The 19,941-nt window shown below is 33.6% G+C and overlaps 2 protein-coding genes across 3 annotated transcripts in view; one reads left to right on the top strand and one right to left on the bottom strand.

Moving 5' to 3' along the window:
• ADK (adenosine kinase) overlaps positions 1-19,941 on the bottom strand; it is a 531,760-nt gene that overhangs the window by 348,397 nt on the left and 163,422 nt on the right. For both annotated transcript variants that reach the window (XM_047072998.1, XM_047072999.1), the window contains exon 4: positions 9,723-9,801. In XM_047072998.1, coding sequence (XP_046928954.1) covers positions 9,723-9,801 — 79 coding nt within the window. The remainder of the gene's footprint in view (positions 1-9,722; positions 9,802-19,941) is intronic.
• On the top strand, positions 378-629 carry LOC124506924 (40S ribosomal protein S27-like). The gene has a single exon (XM_047073002.1). The coding sequence runs from the start codon at positions 378-380 to the stop codon at positions 627-629; it is 252 nt and encodes an 83-aa protein (XP_046928958.1).

Genomic DNA, 19,941 nt, shown 5'->3' with positions numbered 1-19,941 from the left:
AACCAAGGCAAGAGTTTTATCCCCTGGATGAAATTAGATACTGTCATTTGTAGTATTTCTTACTGAGTTCTCTCTGTTTTGCTCTTAGGCAGCAGCAGAAACACAATCTCAAATTGTACCCATGTTTAATGTCATACCATAGAATAATGCACCACATTAAAGGTTATAAGGTATATAGCGGTAAAAGAATCTCTTAATAGAAGGTATAATTAAGGGACAAAAAAATCTGAAAGAAAAAAAGGAAGAAAGGAAGATTAAAGAAGAAAGGGAAGGATTGAGTGGGTACGGAAGAGAGGAAGGAAGAAGATGTACACGTTTTGCTTCACATTAAAAAAACCTGACATCTTTTCTTGTGGTAACCACCTCCCCAAGAGCATATGCCCCTCAAAAAGGATCTCCTGTACCCATTCCTGGAAGAAAAGAGGAAGCATAAGAAGCAGCGACTGCTGCAGATCCCCACCTCCTACTTCATGGACGTGAGGTGCCCAGGACTCTACAAAATCACCACCATCTTTAGCTATGCACAAACGGTAGTTTTGTGTGTTGGTTGCTCCACTGTCCTCTGCCAGCCTACAGGAAGAAAAGCAAGGCTTACAGAAGGATGCTCCTTCAGATGGAAGCAGCACTAAAACCACCCTGAATCAAGATGAGTGGGAAACTATCCCAATAAACAAATTTTCGCTAAATAAATTTTTAAAAAATTAAAAATAGATAAATAAATAACCTCACGTAACTTAAAAAATGTCACAAACCCATTAAAAATATCATTTCAGAAAACAAAACACTGCTTTCTTCACTTTATTTTAGCTACTAAAGTCTCTCACAATCTAATTCAACAACAAAAGGTGTTAATTCACATTTAAAGTTTTTTCAACTGGAAGGAGAAATCATGCTTTGCATAGTCAACTTTACTTTGTAAGAACAAAATTACTTAAAATTATTCATTTATCTTAAAATTGGCACCAACAAAAACCTCCTTTTTAATGACATAAGGCTTGACAAGCCTCTGTGTTGCATCACCATCTGCCACATCCTGCTCTGATATTTATAAATACAGTTGTGCTATTGATGGTTCTACAACTGTTCCAGGTGTAAGACATTAGAATAGAGAATTCTCTTTGATCACTCCAAAGTCATTTCTTCTTTTTAAATACAAGCAGTCTGGACTGTTCTCAGGTTCCCAGAGGTATGTCTAGTAAAAAGCCTTTTAATCTCTAACTGGTTTGTTCAGGTGAAATAGGTCACAAGAAAAAGAGATAATCAGAAATATATATTAAAACAAAAAAACACAGATTTACTGCTTTTTTTAAGAAGAAGAGAACTATGAAGCTCTTGATTTTCATCACTTTTAATTTCTAAATACAATGGGACTTAGTTGGAGATGCGACACGGTTCTTGAAATACCAGCTCTACAATTTTTGGCCCAACATGTTTGTTTATTCAAATATAATTTTTGAAACTTAAAAAAAATGTTTTTAGGAACTCAATGTACGTAGTCTGGGCTTTAAAACATAATTCTGAAAGCTGGTTCATTACATGACATTGCATCAAAGAAAAAAAAACAAAGCACTCCTCCTCTCTCCTCCAGGTAAAATCCTGTATAAAAATATAAACATCCTGGTACTTAGTTCTCTCAAAATTTAATTAAAAACAAAACAAAAACTTGGTTAAACAAAACTTGGTTAAATTTTCATTAGTAGCTAAATAAAAATACGGAAGCTTATCTAACTGGGAACGAGAGGAGAAACTGGAAAACCAGAAAGTTGATGATCAGAGAACCAGGTTAGGACTTAAAAGACAGAGGTAAGGATATAAGAATTCAAGAAGAGACCAAGTTAAATGTTTAATGCTTATGTGAAGAAAAAATTCAGATCTATTACTGATAGTTTTATACATGTGATCAAGGAACAACATCTGTAATGAGAGGTGTCATTGCTACTAACGAAAGACAAATAGAAAGAGGGGTAAGGAACATATACAATTTTAGTAGTTTCCATGAAATGATTTAGACTACAGCAAATAAAGAAGTATTATCTCATGTGGGACCCAAGGAATTTTACAAAAATCCCCTACCCCTAGACAAGCAGAGCAAGACTAACTCCATTTTGTGCTACACCCACCATCTCATGTATAACCCCCACATGACCTACTTATTGCTTAAGACACTCCCCCACCCTAGTCAAGCCGCTGAGCACACCCTTACTGGAAACTGGCTCATTTAGGAATGCGAACCCCTAACCGCCAAAGAATGTAAACCCCGCCTTTTGCTCGCCAAACTTGCGCGCCAATTCCGACCAGAGTGATAGGCTAGTTCAAACAGTTACTATAGGGTAAATTGTAATTCAATTGGCCACCTGCGTGTAGACTGACATGAATGTACAACTTTCTGTGTGTGTTACAATCTCATTGGCCACCGGCCCCCATAAAACTGCTACACCTCATAACCTAGGGGACCAAGTCCCTGCTCCGCTGTGTCGGGTATACTTGGGCCCAAGCTCGAGCTTGCAAATAAACCCTCGTGCGTTTGCATCGGTATCGGCTCCTTGGTGGTCTCTCGGATTCGAAATCAGGGGCATTACACTCATCCCAAAGATCTCTGCTTCAAATGAGAGAAAAATATGCTTTATTTACAAAGATGGCAGGTACTAAAATAATAGAAAAATGGTTACTCTTAATTATTGAATAGAGTCATAAAAATTCATATAGCCTCAACATTTTGGGGGATAACAGAGAGAAGCAATAATTTACTCTGTTAAAAAGAAAAACCACAAGCCAAAAATGAAGTCACTTATGTTAAGAGCCCCACGTGAGCAAATCAAGACTTAATACCTAACCTAACTGCAGTTTCCGTACCCCCAAAAATGTAACATTTAACCAGTCAATATGAAATTTCCTGGTCAGCACTGGGAAATGTACTGATAGACCCTTTTCATTCCCCTTAGGAGGGCAACATTCTTTCCTAATAGTTTCCTTTTTTTCTATTCCTTTTCTGCCTTTAAAAACTGATCCTGGGGAACCTGGGTGGCTCAGTTGGTTAAGCCTCCGACTTCAGCTCAGGCCATGATCTCACAACTCAGGAATTCAAGCCTTGCATCTGGCTCTTTGCTGTCAACACAGAGCCTGCTTCAGATCTTCTGTCCCCCTCTCTCTCTGCCCACCCCCCACTTGCATTGTTTCTCAAAAATAAACATTAAAAAAATTAAAAAATGAAATGAAATGAAATGAAATAAAATAAAAATAAAATAAAAACTGTTCCTTTCCTGCAGCTCAACAGAGCTCTCCTCTACTTGTGAGATGGGATGCTGCCTAATTCACAAATCATTTAAAGAAGCCAATTAGAGCTTCAAATTTACTTGGTTGAGTTTTGTTGTTCAACAATTCTAATGATGATCTGCTTATAGTTCAGTTAACAAAGGATAAGAAGACACTTAAAATATTTGATTAGATGCCCAGAACAATAACAAACTTTTAACGACTACAGAACATTAGAAAAATCAGTAAATTAACTTGCAAGAAACATAAAAACAAGTGAACCTACATAACTTAAAACAACATAGAAATACTTTGGAATACCTCATATACCTGGTCATCAGGCTTCTAAAAAATTTAATTATTCAGAAAAAAGCATAAATGTCCAAGGATCAAAAAGGTATCTAAACGTCAAGAAAAACTGCTGTCTCTAAGAAGCATGAAAGAACAAGTTGGTTTACTCAGAACTACATTTAAAATGATGGATACTTGATTTTCCCTGACAACCTCCAATTCTTTCAAAATTAAAGCTGACTGGAAGAAGTGGAGAGGGTTTATGAAAACACTCAAAACCTCACACATATAGACGAGTCAAAACTGAAGTCCTCTAAGGAAGAGAGAAAAATCTCCAGTAAGGAGAGAAATCAGAAGTTCCAGTTAAAACACCTGGTTTTAAATTCTGCTTTACCTAGTTACTTATCGTGGCATATTTTTGTCTATCTTATTTAATCAAAATCCTTCCTTATCACTAAAACGAAGACATCAGCTGGTCTATCTCCTAAGCTGTTGTGAGGATCTAGGTTTTGAGAGAGTACACAGTAGCATAAAATAAGGATTGCAAAGAGGTAAGTAAGTTAAGTAGTCCAGGTTTAAGAAAACCAATAGCCCAGTGTGGGAATATGAAACAATAAGCCACTGGTCTTAAGGTAGAGTAAGCAAGTTTTTAGAATGCTAATCCAAGAATGAACATACCAGACAAAAAAAAATTTTTAATATGATAAATAACTGTGGAACAAACTGGTAGCTCAAAACCTGTTCTACAGAAACATGAAGAAGAAGAAGAAGAAGAAGAAGAAGAAGAAGAAGACGACGACGACAACCACCACCATCAAGCAGACCAGCATACATATTATGGAAATCCAAGGAGAAAGAGAGAGGCAAATACAAAATATTTAAAAATAAGATGGCCTAAAACTTCCCAATTTTGAGGAAATACATGAATTTACACATCCAGAAGCCCAATGAACTCCAAGGAATATGAATTCAAAGAGATCCATAGTAAGACTTGACCAAACTATCAAAGACAAAGAAAGAATCTTAAAAACAGAGAGAGAAGTGGATAAATAAGATTAAAAGCTGACTATCAGTAACCACGGAGGCCAGAAAGCAGTGAGATGATATTTAAAATGCTAAAAGAGGGGCACCTGGGTGGCTCAGTCAGTTAAGCGGCCGACTTCAGCTCAGGTCATGATCTCGCGGTCCGTGAGTTCGAGCCCCGCGTCGGGCTCTGTGCTGACAGCTCAGAACCTGGAGCCCGTTTCAGATTCTGTGTCTCCCTCTCTCTGACCCTCCCCCATTCATGCTCTGTCTCTCTCTGTCTCAAAAATAAATAAACATTAAAAAAAAAAATAAATAAAATAAAATAAAATAAAATAAAATAAAATAAAATAAAATAAAATAAAATGCTAAAAGAAATGTAAACCAACAATTCTATATCCAGCAAAACTATTCTTTAAGAATAAAGGAGAAATTGAGGCATTCCCAGATAAACAAAGCTAAAGGAGTTTGTTAATAGTAGACTTGTCTTGCAAGACATGCTTAAAAGGAGTTCTTGAGACTGAAATGAAAGGACACTAGATAGTAAACTGAAGACATAACAAAAGATAAAGAACACTGGTAAAGGTAACTGTATAGGTAAATATAAAAGCCAGTATTACCACACTTTTGGTTTGCAACTCCTGTTTTATTCCTGTAGGAATTAAAAGGCAAATGAATAAAATAATTATAAATCTATATTAATGGGCAATGTATAAAGATGTAATTACTGACAATAACAATATAAAGGGGGAGGATGGAAAGGGACTTTTCAAAGGAAGGGACTGTTTGTATGCCACTGAAACTAAGTTGGTAGTAATTAAACTAGGTTGTTATAAGTTCAGTAGGTTAATTGTAATCCCCAAAGTAGTCACTAAGAAAATAACTAAAACACATACACAAAAGAAAATAAGAAAATCAAAATGGTACACTACCAAAAATAAAAAACATACAAATGAGTACTTGACATGGACTGAACTGTGTCCTCCCCAAATTCATACGTTGAAGCCCTAAGCCCCAGAATTTAAGAATGCACTGTATTTAGAGAAAGGGCCTTTAAAGTGATAAAAAAGTTAACATGTGGCCCTTATGATGGATCCTAATCCAATTTGACCATTGTCCTTATAAAGTTAGATACAAACAAATAGACACCAGGGGTATGCACAGAATTACAATTATGTGAAGAGGTAGCAACAGGAGAGAGGAGTCAGAAGAAATTAAAGCTGCTGACATCTCAGTCTTGGACTTCTCACCTCCAGAACTATTAGAAAATAAATATCTCTTGGATAACCACTCAGTCTGTGGTACTGTTATGGCAGCCTGAGTAAACCAATACAGTACCTATCTGAAAGAACATATTATTCTGCATTATTTACTTTTCTGTAACATGAGTGCTATTTAAATGAAACAACAGGAACAATTAACAGTGGCAATCAGTAAAAATTAAAAGTAGGACTAATCAAAAAATATGTGTGAGAAAATATAATAATCATTATTATGTTTCTTTTGATAAAATAAATTCAGCAACTTATTTTATCTTTTTTTTTAACTCTATTGGAATTTAAATTTTATAGGCCACATTTTATATTCTTAATATATATAAATGTAACTAAGATTAAAAAAAAATTTTTTTAACGTTTATTTACTTTTGAGACAGAGAGAGACAGAGCATGAACAGAGGAGGGTCAGAGAGAGAGAGGGAGACACCGAATCTGAAACAGGCTCCCGGCTCTGAGCTGTCAGCACAGAGCCCAACACGGGGCTCAAACTCACGGACTGCGAGATCATGACCTGAGCCGAAGTCGGACGCTTAACCGACTGAGGCCACCCAGGTGCCCCCTAAGATTTTTTAAAAGAAGAGAAAAAAAAGTGGGATTAAACAAATATTACCAGTATTTAGAAAAAATAACAATGACATGTTTCTTTTAGTCCTATGAAATAAAATAGTTTCATGCTTTGTGTCTCCTTTCCAATAATAACACTTCCCTGTACCGAGTAGAACCCTTCTTTTTAGTGTGGTAAAATTGAGTATCGTTAAATGTAAATTTCATTTTGACCACTCTGCTTGTATCAAGTCCATATTCTTGGTGTCAGTCCTGTGATGATATCAAGCTAAATACCCTCTCAATAAGCACAGAATACTTAGGATTGTAATTACCAGTAATGGCAGGTACTTAGATATGTAAGAAATTGTTTCAAACTCCACAAAACATCCATCTATTTTGAATCTAAATGCTTGTTTTGGTATTCCAACTGTTAATCAATCATGTCTTTTGCATTGATAGATTAATTATCTTTGCTTTCCATGTGTAAAATAAATATCATTTCAGAAGCACACTAGTAATTTCAATTTATGCTATCAAAGTTGCATTCCAAATGAGTTACAGTTTTAGTAAAGACATTGAGAGGATCTTATTTAACTTGGCTGTCCTTTTGTGGTTACTTTTTTTCTCCACCTTGAGTTAGGAAGCAGTCATGTTACACAAAAAATGAGACATTTGTTTGTTGTATAAGTTTTTTCTAGTCTCCTTATGGCTTCTTCAAATATCATCAAACATTTTTGGAGAAATGGCATAAAAATTGCTGTTTTAGTATAATCTTTTTCTCCGTTCTCATCCTCAATGTATTGCCAAATTAGACAAGGACATTCTTCCTGTCTCACACTTTAAAAATATTTTACTGCAGGATATCTTTTCTAAGTCCAACAACAATTATAGCCATTCTTTAGGCACATGTCCAAGGAGGCTATCTCCTTCCATTTCTTTAAAGTCAAAAATCACATTAAGTGTACCTGTACATATTGAGAACATTGAAAAGTGCCCTAAAATGTTCACTATGAAAGCTTCAATATCAGAAGTAAGCAAATCACATCACATTTTAGCAGTGCTATATACAAAGGGCGCAAAACACTTTGCAGATAAGATCTTTTATTTTTTTTAAAAAAAAATTACACTGAATGAAATTGTCCAAAATTTAAATTTGCACTGTCTGTCAAATACACAGATGAGTAAAGTCTAGAATTATATTTGGACATCTCAACAATCTTGTTTTATGTTGCCTGTGGTTTCACTAAAATCTTTAAGAATATGATTTAACGGACTTAACAAATCAAAGTATCTAAGAACTAAACAGAACATTTTCTTGTTGATATGATTTGCCATATCGATGGATATGTCAAAGTGTGGTTGTTGGTTAGATCCATCAAAATGAGCTCTACATTGATTGTGAAATGTTAAACTTTATTCCCTGTATGACTTTTAGTTCTTCTTTCATAGAAGTTTTGATCTTTGCAAATTAATGCTCCCTTTCATTATATTTCCCTTTGACATATTTTTCCACAGCTACCATGTAAAGTATTATTAAACCACAGAACAAGGAGAAATTCACCTAACCTTGGTATTGTGTGGGGAAGTTACCTTAAAGCACTATGTACCTCCACGTACATAAATACGCCAGCTATTCCAGAGGGCAAAGAACAAAAAGGGCCTACCAACTAAATCATGATGTTTACGTTACACATTTATTCATTTAAAACAAACAGCAGGAAGCAAGGGGAAAAGCTGGGGTTAAGTTAACACTCACGGTATAACACCTTAGGATGCAATCAAGTTATAAAGGGCCTCAACTAGCTGAATGTTCACCTATTTCCCAAACTACTTGATTATTTACTATCTATACTTAAAAAAAATCCCATGACTTTTGTCTCAATCTTATAAGCTACCAGTTTATTATCTATGAATCCTATCCACCCTGTTTTTCTTATTTCAATGGAAGAACTGAATATTTCAAAATATGTATTATATAAAACACATAGATACAGAAAATATATATTTCACATGGTATATACCATCAAAAAAATATGTAGAATTAAGTGTCTGTGAATAGATGATCCCTGAATTCTTACCATATCATATATTTTATCCTATTTTAGATCTCCAGTTCACAGAATCTGGCAGACATTGTGAGCATAGGTCTATGGGGCTTATAGTTGCTGCCCAGTACGTGCTTCTTTAATAACGTAGAGCGATAGAAAAAATGGAAATCAATAATCAAGTTGTTTTGTGGGTGAAGGAGAACTCGAATGGAAAGAAAAATCCCAAACCAACCAATCAAACACATTAATACAAAACAAAACCCAGTACTTTCCCTGGTGGGTATCCCTGTCAACTCCTTTCTAGTGTATTTGCCTATACTTTTTAGACCACTCTAAACTAAACCTCAATGTCCTCATTCAACAAGACCATATCAGAATTAGATATAACTAAGACCATATCAGGATCAGCCACTCTAAGGTTCTAACTATATTTTCAGATTTTTCTTAAAATTTAGACAAGAGAACTTAAGTTACCTAGCACAATGACTAGCACATATACCAGGAGCTCAATAAATATGTGCTTTATGTACAAATGAATCAGTTCCTCCTATTACTGACTTTCAAGGATAATCTGAGAAATTGTCCTTCTAAAGGCAAGTACTTCTAAAGTACTGTTTTTGAAAACTGTGGTTATCCTAGACACAAATTATAATTTGGTAATTATGTATTTGGATTATCAGTCAGATGGAAAGGAAAAGTACTCTCAAAATATTAGGGGAACTGAAAAGCAAACAATATCTTCAACTGAGGGCTAGATTGAAATTAGTATTTTTAAGTAGAGGAGAGCCACAATTCCTGTCCATAAATGGGTAAATTTAAGTTTTGTTAAGATAAAGAAAATTCAGAAAAGCCATAAAGTTTAATTATATTTAAAAAACTAAGAACTTTGGCACAGTAAAATACACCACAAGCAGATTTTAAGTATGAATAATAATTACTTTCAACAGATAATTTCCATAAAATATAAAGTATTTCCATAAGTCATTAACACATTAAAAATTATAAAATAAACAGTGAATGAATTCAATAAGTAATTAAGAAGAAATATAAGTGAACAATAAACATATTAAAGCATGTTTAAGCTTACCAATAATCAAAGGAATACCAATTAAATTAAGATAATTTTTGCTGATTAGATGGACAATGATTGCTAAAATCCCAATTCAAAACCAACAAAACTATTCTGTAGCAATAAAATATAGATTGGAACAATTATGTACAATGACCATAAATCTAGAATCATTTCGAATCTATTTCTTTGTAACTTTTAAAATAATTAACCAACCTGTGCCACTTTAATAGAATTCTGGGTAGAACCACCAGCATGATATTCGACTTTGAATTTTTTTACAAGTTCATCAAACCTACAAGAAAATCACAGTAGAAAAAAGTAAGTTAGCATCTGTCAGTTGTCACAATGCAAATTTTTCTGATTAGAAGCACACTGAATCACCATTAGTAAAATATTTTCAATTATATAATTATGTTGAATAAATGAATTAAAATATATATGAAAAACAAGCATGCTGAATTTGTACTTATGAAAAATTTTCTACAAATGTACAATTATAAGAATTTAAAATATATAAACTGTCCATAATTAACCACTATACTAAAAAAGGTAAAATTACAAATTCATAAATTATTACTTATAAGCAATGCATATTTTCCCATATTAAATGTTGATCTCTAGAATCCTTACAAATGTAAATTCTAGTAAGTTTAAAAAGTTTTAGATATCATAAAGACAATTAGTTTAAAATGTAAAGAACTGGGAAACCACACACTGGGGTATGATTCTAGGCAAGCTGCTTGGTGACATAATTTCTGTATCTGCCATATAAAGACACAGACAGTAGTGATCTAAAGCTTTATCTAAATATCTAAATATCTAAAGCCATTATTTTGGCATCTGATAAAAGCTATAGAACTTCTCTCCAGGAAAATACATACATCCACTACACATGAAACCTTCATGTACCCAGGCAAAAAACTACGGACACTGATTTGAATAAATCTCAAATTAGATGGCCTTTATTAACCTGGATTTCAAATCAATATTCCTTACTGCATGTCTTTAGCATGTTAGAGACATCCAAAGGGCGTAAGTATGTACCTTAATTTCAAAGGACTAAGAAGCTTTGGAGGGAGACAAGGATGAATACACATGAGAAAATACAGAAAATTAGAAACCATCAAATTATCAAAAAACAGAATATATGCAATGTAGACAGCAAGTGCTAGAGGAGGTTGGTCAAAAAAGGGAGATTGGGATATGAATAGAATATTCAAGGAAGGTTTCAGTATTGACAACTATTTTCAAAACTTTAAAAACAAAGTACAGAAGTAGATCCTTTCACTAAAATGAAACATTTCACAGAACCTCAAAATACCAAAAAGACAAATACAGATATGGTTATATTAGGAATAGGAAAAATGGAGTTATACCCACTCCCATACATCCAACTACCTTGGGATTCCATCTGTAAAACACTGAGATGACAATAAACACAACTAGCAAACCTGCCCAGAATTTTGACAGCAGAATTCGTATGCCACTAATAATAACAATGTAATAATAACAGTAGAAAAGGCAAAATATATAGGCACAGATGCAGAGGTAGGTAGCTGCAGTAGCTCAAGGGAAGTTCCCTTCTACTTAGGTACTTTTTTTTTTTTAATGTTTATTTTTTAGAGAGAGAGAAAGAGACAGAGCATGAGCAGAGGACAGCAGAGAGAGAGGGAGACACAGAATCTGAAGCAGGCTGCAGGCTCCACACTGTCTGCACAGAGGCTGATACAGGGCCCAAATCCACAAACCATGAGATCGTGACCTGAGCTGAAGTCGATGCTAAACCAACTGACCACCCAGGTGCCCCCTTCTACTTACTTTCTGAACTAGACAGATATCAGCTAAGCGTGATGTTAGAAAGTGGAGAAGAAAGGGAGAGTGAATGGATAAAGTAAATATACAGTGATCAAGTGCTAGGCTCATTTGAGGTCCCTCCACTGTCAAAAGCCAATTCCTCCAAAGGTTTTGGATCGTATTTGTAGTGGGTTGAATTGTGGCCTCCATAAAGATATGTTCCCCCATAACCAGTGAATGTAACCTTATTTAGAAAAGAAGGCTTTGGAGATACAAGTAAGTTAAGGAGCTTGAGATAAGATCTTCCCTCCTACATTACCCAGGAGGGGCCTAAGTTCAGTAAGAAGTCTTCTCATAATGGACAGAAGAAAAGACACAAAGGAGAAGACCATGTGAAGATGGAGGCAAAGACTAGAGTGATAAGGAGCCAAGGAACGCCAACACCCACCAAAAGCTGGAAGAGGCAAGGAAGGCTACAGACATTCAAATTTAAACTAATAAAGTTAAATAAAATTTAAAATTCAGTTCTTCAGGGGCACCTGGGTGGCTCAGTTGGTTGAGTACCTGACTCTTGATTTTGGCTCAGGTCATGATCCCAGGGTTGTGGACAGAGCCCAGCATTGGGCTCGCACTGAGTGTGGAACCTGCTTAAGATATTCTCTCTCTCTCTCTCCCTCTGCCCTACTTGCATGCTCTCTAAAATAAAAAACTAACTTGGGGCACCTGGGTGATTCAGTCAGTTAGGAGTCTGACTTCAGCTCAGGTCACGATCTATCTCACGGTTTGTGGGTTCGAGCCCTGTGTCAGGCTCTGGGCTGACAGCTCAGAGCCTGGAACCTGCTTTAGATTCTGTGTCTCCCTCTCTCTCTGCCCCACCCCTGCTTGCACTCTGTCTCTCTTTGTCTCTCAAAAATGAATAAACATTAAAAATAATAATAAAAGAAAAAAAATAAATTAAATTAAAAAACTAACTCATTAAAATTCAGTTCTTCAGGCACACTAGCCATACTTCAAGTGCTCAGCAGCCACGTGTAAATAATGGCTATCAAAGTCATACACAAATAAAGAATATCCCTTTATTACAAAAAAGTACTGTTGGAGGTGCTGGAAGAGTTCAATAACAAAATAAACAGAGTAAACATGATCAATTCTAGAGCTGAAATGGACCTAAAAGAACACCTTCATTTAAGAAATGGGAAATGGGGCACCTGGGTGGCTCAGTTGGCTAAGCGTCAGACTCTTGATTTCATTTCAGGTCATGATCTCGCAGTTCATGAGTTCAAGCCCCATATCGGACTCTGTGCTCACAATGTCAAACCTGCTTGGGATCATCTCTTTCTCTCTCTGTCTGCCTCTCCCTCACTCTCTCTCTCTCCCTCTCTCAAAAGATAAAAAATAAACTTAAAAAAAAAATGGGAAGAGTTAGACATAAAGTTTGAGTAGATTGCCAGAGGTCACATATGGCACACTGGTGAGTCAAAATCAGAACTGCAGTATCAAAATTACTTGTTAATTAATTACAAATACACACAAATCAGGGTATATTTTTTATCATTTCAGTCAGTAAAGAGAGTTTTCTATAAAAACCAAAATTTTGTTTATTAATATTACTTTTGGAATTAGTTCAAATATAAAAATTATAGGACCTCATATTTCAAGATGGATGATGATGCATATGTTTGCATACTTTCCCAAGTCTTACCAGATGTCAAAAAACATGTTTTATATATATTTATACATATATATTTATATATTTACCTATATATAAAAAAACGTATAACAATACCACAAAGCACGCAAAGAGGCCAAACACAGACCACAAATTGAAGAAATAATAAATACTAACTTTACAGAAAGAAAACATAATAGAATTGACAAAGCAGTGATTGGAGACATAAAAAAGTAATTCCTTTAAACACTCCATTTGGAACACTGTCCAGCCTCTCCTACCTTACCTACAAGAGTACAATTTGTTTAAATGTTCCAATTTGTTGTTGAAAGTCCTCCATATCCCAAATAATTGTGTAGCTTCCTAGCCTACCTGAAAATTTTTTTTCTTTAAAAAACTTTTTTTGGGGTGCCTGGGTGGCTCAGCCAGTTCAGCGTCCGACTTCGGCTCAGGTCATGATCTCGCGGTCTGTGGGTTTGAGCCCCTCGTCAGGCTCTGTGCTGACAGCTCAGAGCCTGAAGCCTGTTTCGGATTCTGTGTCTCCCTCTTTCTCTGACCCTCCCCTGTTCATGCTCTCTCTCTGTCTCAAAAAAAACAAATGTTAAAAAAAAATTTTTTTAACTTTTTTTTGGTAGCAGCTTTATTAATTCACTCATTTGAAGTCTACAATCCAATCATTTTAAATATATCCATAATTGTGCAACCATCACCACTATCAAGAATATATCCATTAACTCATAAAGAAACACCCAAACCTTTAGTTACCAAAACCGAATATCCCCATCATCCTTCCCCACCCTAAATAACTGCTATTCCACTTTTTATGTCTGTATTTTTGTCTATTCTAGCCATTTCATATAAATGGAATCATATAATATGTGAATGATTTTGTTGACTGGATTCTTTCACTTAGAATAATGTTATCAGTGTTCATACATGCTGCAGCATCTATTAGTACTTTACTCCTTTTTTTAGCTGAATAACATTGTGTTATATGGATATATCACATTTTGTTTATCCATTCATCCATCCCAGATACTTAGATTGCTTTCATCTTTTGATTTGTTATGGATAATACCATAATAAACATTCACATACAAGGTTTTGTGTTGACATAATATTTTCATTTCTCTTGGGCATATGCCTAGGAGTGGAACTACTGGGTCAGTTTAACTTTTAACTATTAACATTAACTTTTGAACTTTTTGAAGAACTGCTGCACTATTTTCCATTCCTTTTTAATTTTTTTCTCAGAAAAAATGCAGAAAAACCTGCCTGCCTAATTATATCAAAAAGAAGCAACTAAAAAATAACAGAGTTTCTATAAATTAGTTTTACCACTTCTGAATTTTTAAAAATATCAATAGTTGAGTGAAGGACCTGAGCGATAAAAATGGCTTTGGATAAAAAATAAGATGAAGGTAAGAAAGCTGAAAATACCCAGGAAAATGCCCCAAATCCGTAGGAAATATAAGAGATGAAGAGTATGAAAGAAAAATTAAGAAGCACAGAGAATGGATCAGGTAGCCCAAGATCCATTTAAGAAGAATGATGGGGAGACTAGAGATAATGAAGGGTAAGAAAGAAATTCTAGAAAAAAATGTTTTCGAAAGAGAAAAAATATATAATATTCAGATTTGTTCAAATGTGAAGCAATTCCATTAGGGAGGGGACTAGGATCCATATTTGGACAATAACTTATTCAATTTCAGAATTCTTCATATCAAGAGAAAACCTTAAGAACTTCTAGAGTGAAAAATAACAGATTATCTGAAAAGGAGTAAGAATCAGAGTACATCAGATTTCTTAAAGAACAGAGGATGCTAAAAAAAACAAACAAAAAAAACCCCCACATTATATTCTATGCTAGAAGAAAAAAAAAGATTTTCAATCAATATCCACTCAGATTATCAACTCATGATAAAGGAAAATATAAGCTTCACATGTAAGTACTGGCAATTATGAAAAGAAAAGTTACTAAGGAGGAGGTGTAACAATCAAAACAAAACATAAGAAAGAAGATAGCATGGGTTTACAACAACAACAACAAAAAAAAAGGGAAAAAAGTGATAACTGTGTATAACTTTGAAAAAGTAAAGGAGTCCAAAAAGAAATTAAAGGAGGAACCATTACATGTAAAATTATTACATGTAGTAAATCTTATTACATGTAAAATTCTTCCTTAAGTAGCAAATATTTTAATAACAAAGTAATGTATTTCTCTTCTATGAATCCATACATACACTACAGTACGTGGTTCTACAAAGAATAATAGTTACCTAGTTATTTGGTAATGAAGGCCTTTTGTCTGGTTTTCAATTTTAGAAACTATGCTGAGATAAAACATGTAACATTTAATTACAATTGCAAACATTTGTAATACTTAATAACATTTACAAAATATAAAAACATTGTATATACATGGATATTTTGAACAGAAGAAGGGAAAGATGAAAGAAAAAGTTTTCTCATTTTCTCTCCTTCAGTTAGAGTTCATAAGTATCTCAAATGTTAATAATCAAATTTTCAAAAAGGATTTTAAGTACACTGTTTAAAGTCATAAAATCAATCAGTAGGAAGATTAAAATGTATGAAATAGCATAAAGAAAGCAATGAGGAAGGAAAAAGAGAAAAATAGTATAAGTGCACTATATTGTTCATCTTCCAGAGGAAGAGTCCATAGACATGTAAATTTGTTACTTAAGGAATATAACTACATTATATAAATTTTATAATGATAAACTAAAAACATTAACTGTTAGTATTTGTAGCTCTGGAGTGCAGAAGAAGGGAAGTTACATTGTTGGGCTTTTTGTGTGATGGCCAGAGGCATCATCACCATAAATAAATAGAAGATAGAAAGGCAGGCAGACATAATGATATATGTACGCTTGACCATCTCTGGGCTCTTAATTGATTCACTGATGTACATTTCTACCCCTGCACAATCTGCATTTTGTCTTAATTACTATTGCCTTGTAAGTCTTAATGAAAAGCAAGTACCTTCATCTTGTTCTTCGTCATTGAATATTATTCTTGGTCCTTTGTACTTCTATATAAATGTACAACTAGATGTCAATTTCCAAATAACAATTTGTAGTGATTTTGACTAGGACTGTATTAAAGATATATACGGAAGTTATAACCTTTCTAATATTAAACTGACTAATACCTGATCACAGTGTGCATCACAATATATTTATTTAGGTCTTTAGTACTTCTCAATTAGTTTCATAATTTTTGCCATAAATCTTGTGCATCTTCTATTCAAGTCACTATTATTTCCTGCTTTAATACTACTAGAAGTAATATTTGTTTAAACCTAGTTTTTATTTGTTGCTGGTGTTCAGAAATATAATTCTTTATATAACAATTTTTACCTACCCAAGTTGCTAACATCTCTAATTCCAATAATTATCTGTTTTTGTCGGACATAACTTTTGTGAACAGTGACAATTTTTTCTCTATTTTTCTTGCCTTAGTGCAAAGACTGAGGACCTCCAGCATAACATGCACAGATAACAGTGGATAGTAATGGGCAAACTTAGGCTTATTCCAAACTTTGACCTAATAAATCCTAATGAATCCTGGTGAATGGCTAAGTCTTAGGGGGAAGTATTTAATCTTTCACTTCATTTTTACTGTATGTATGCACTGCTTCTACTAAAGAGTTAAATATTTTAAAATGTTAGACCTCTATCTACTGATATTTTCCATATATTTCAAATGTATAATACAACCCAATAGAATTAAAATATACCTGTGTATATTACAAACAAAATTACCCAATATATACATATATGTGTGTGTATATATACATATATAAATAATATATAAAATATATGATTATAATAATAATAATATGTAATATATATAAAGGATCTAGAAAAGTACAACCAAGGAGGTAACAGTGGTTAGCTCCAAAGTAGGAGGAATTATGGATCTTGTATACATTTATTTCGACTGTGTAATAAGCATAATAAACTGCTTTGTAATGAAGACACTTTTTACTTCATTTTATAGTGGAAGAACATAACAATTTTCTACATAAGTATCTAAAAAGAACTACATATAGGACAAAGCAGAATAAAACATAGAGCAGAGAAGTGAGTGATTCTGAATGAAAGAGGCAGGAAAAATTTAACACTTGAACTGAATTTGACAGATAAGGGAGAAAAAATATTCAGGACTGAGGGTAAAACAAAAATATGACATATTCAGGAAACAATTTAAACACAGACTAAAATATAGGTCAAAATCAAAGTAGTAAAAACTGACAAACATAACTCTCTCTGCACGCTAATAAATGTAGACATTATTCAGTACGCAAGGAGAAATTACTAAACTCTGTTTGCCAACAGTGTGAAAAACAGACTTGTTTTGTTGTTGTTTAATGAAGTCAGCGCTGTTTGGAGGACAGTGTAGAATAAAGACAGGCAGATTGCCACTTTTCGAATAGTTCATACCAAAGATCAGATGTTGAGCTAAGATGCTAGAGAGAAATTATTAAACTAAGGAAGCATTTCTGAAGTTGAAGACATAACACGTGATAAATAGCTGGAAGCAGAAGATGTGGTAGAGGGATGACAATTCTGAGATTTCTAGTTTGGATGACCAAGTGGATGATGTTGAGAAGGTAAATACAAGAGAGAAAAGAAATTGTATGGAACAAAGGGAATTCCTATATAGTAACAAACAAACCAAGAAACATTTCTATTTAGGGAAGTGATTCTAAGGAGGCAAGATTTGTTTCTTTTTATCTCTTGCAGGGATTAGGAACATAAATTACAACCAGATTTTCTCTCTATACTTTTCTAGCTGACACAAAATTTTGTTTGTCAGTAAATGGTCTACTTTGTGTCAAAACTATCAATGTAGTCAATGGAAAATACCTCGAAAAGATGAAGGACTATGTATCTTTAATGAATAAAACCATAAATTCAGGCTGAAACATTAATGAACTTCAAACTATGATTATAATTTGATAGGTAAATAATCTAATCAATTATGTGAAAATATTAAGTATTTCCTATGTTGTTTAGAGATGAAATTGTTTAAAAGCTTTATATTTTATGGGAAACTTCAACATATTTCTATTATGTGATTTTTTTCTACAGGGAGTAAAGTGGCAATTTAGTACATAATAGATTCATTCTTACTTTCTCCTTTTGGTTAAGCTTCTTTGTCTAAATGGAGTGGGCATATCTAACACTTCAATCAAATGACTGTCAGAAGTGAAAGAACAATAGCTGATCCATTTTCCTACAAGCAGTCTATTTGTGAAACCCAAATTAATAAAATATATACAGCTTTCATGTTTAAAAACTTCCAGAGAGAATGTTACTTAAATAAAATGCTACAGAAAAACTGGATTCGGTGCTTATCCAACTTCTAGATGAGAGTTTCCAAACAATGGAAGTAAAAAATGAATAAAAACAAATTTGATAATGTAAAAATACTTAAAATTTTTCTGTATAAAACCAAAATTAAACAAATCCAAGCAAATTAAATATAAAGAAATTTTACAATATGAAAAATGGTTATTACATTTACTTTATATAATTTAAAAAATATCTTAAGATATTATTATGTATTTTGGTATTTTAATAAATTAATTCAATTTTTAAAATGTTAATTTAATATTCTCATAGGGAAGAGAAATGAAAATATTAAGGCTCAGATAAATGGACAAATTAACAAAAAACAAAAGAATGGATGTTCAGAACAATCAGAGATGCATTTCACATGTTCATTATTTTTTACTGAAATTATTAACAAAATGACCAGAAGAAAATACATTAACATGCCAAAGGTATTTTTTATATAAGCTTTCTCCTTTTTTATATTTCCTACCATTTACTCATGTGCTTATATTCATTTTATAATGAAAGTGGTTTTATTAAAGAAAACTTTTAAATATAAATTAATGTCACTGTAATGTAATTCAGAATTTCTTGTGGACTAGCCTCAAGAAAAAAAAAAAAAAAGCAATATGCCATATACTCCTAAAGAAGTTTTTGTACTTGTTCTGATAATGAATAGAACTGAAATTCTAAGTAATGCTTTCCACTCTCATATCACATATTATTACTTTATAAACAACTGATAATTCCTGACAATTAATACGATAGCTATCTATATGTTTTGCTATTTGAGAAGAAAAGTAACATACAAGGAAGTGGAGAAACTTTCAAACACTAATGTTTGGTAGGCAAAGCTGTGACCACTAGTCTTCTGATGCTGGGTTTAATATTAAATCTTCTGAGATACAAGACCACCTCAGCATGGTACTATACACAAGAAAAGATATCAAATGATACAATCATATATGGTGGGGCACTTGGATGGCTGAGTTGGTTGAGCATCCAACTTTTCATGTTGGCTCAGGCCATGATCCCAGGGTTGTGGGATAGAGCCCTGCTCCACACTCAGTGAGGAGCCTGCTTAAGATTCTCTGTCTCTCTGTCTCTCTCTCTCTCCCTTCCTCCCTGTGCCCTTCTCCCCCGATCATGATCACTCTCTCTGCCCAAAAGAAAAAAAAAAAGAAAAGAAATGATCACATATGGAATTTAAAATCTACTAAATTAAGATAGCACTGACTTCCTGTAAAAATAAAAATAATATTGAAGATCATAAGCAGGCTACTAGCAGCAGAAAACAGCTTGTAAATGTAGAAAGCTGGGCAGTGACTCAATGACTAACTTAAACAAAGTAACAATCTGCCATTAGAATAAATCCCTTTCGCACTGGTATCAAGGTACAACTATTAATAGAAATAAATGTGGGAAGGTATATTACAAAGAGATTCACCTTTTCAGAAACAGTAATTGTACTAAGTACAACATGAGCAGATAAGTTATGGGAAGGTCAGTAACTGAAAATTTTAGTGGAACAGAATTAACTGATGCTATAACTGAAAAGAGAGCAGCTAGTTTTGCTGATTATTAAAGTGTACTCATTGTTTCCTAA

The sequence above is a fragment of the Lynx rufus genome, unplaced genomic scaffold (genome assembly GCF_022079265.1).
Source record: "Lynx rufus isolate CCGP_SWC_20201006 ecotype Redwood Valley unplaced genomic scaffold, mLynRuf1.p SCAF_11, whole genome shotgun sequence".
Classification (NCBI taxonomy): Eukaryota; Metazoa; Chordata; class Mammalia; order Carnivora; family Felidae; genus Lynx; species Lynx rufus.
Note: the sequence above shows the minus strand (reverse complement) of the source record. Positions and strands in the feature narration are given on the sequence as shown.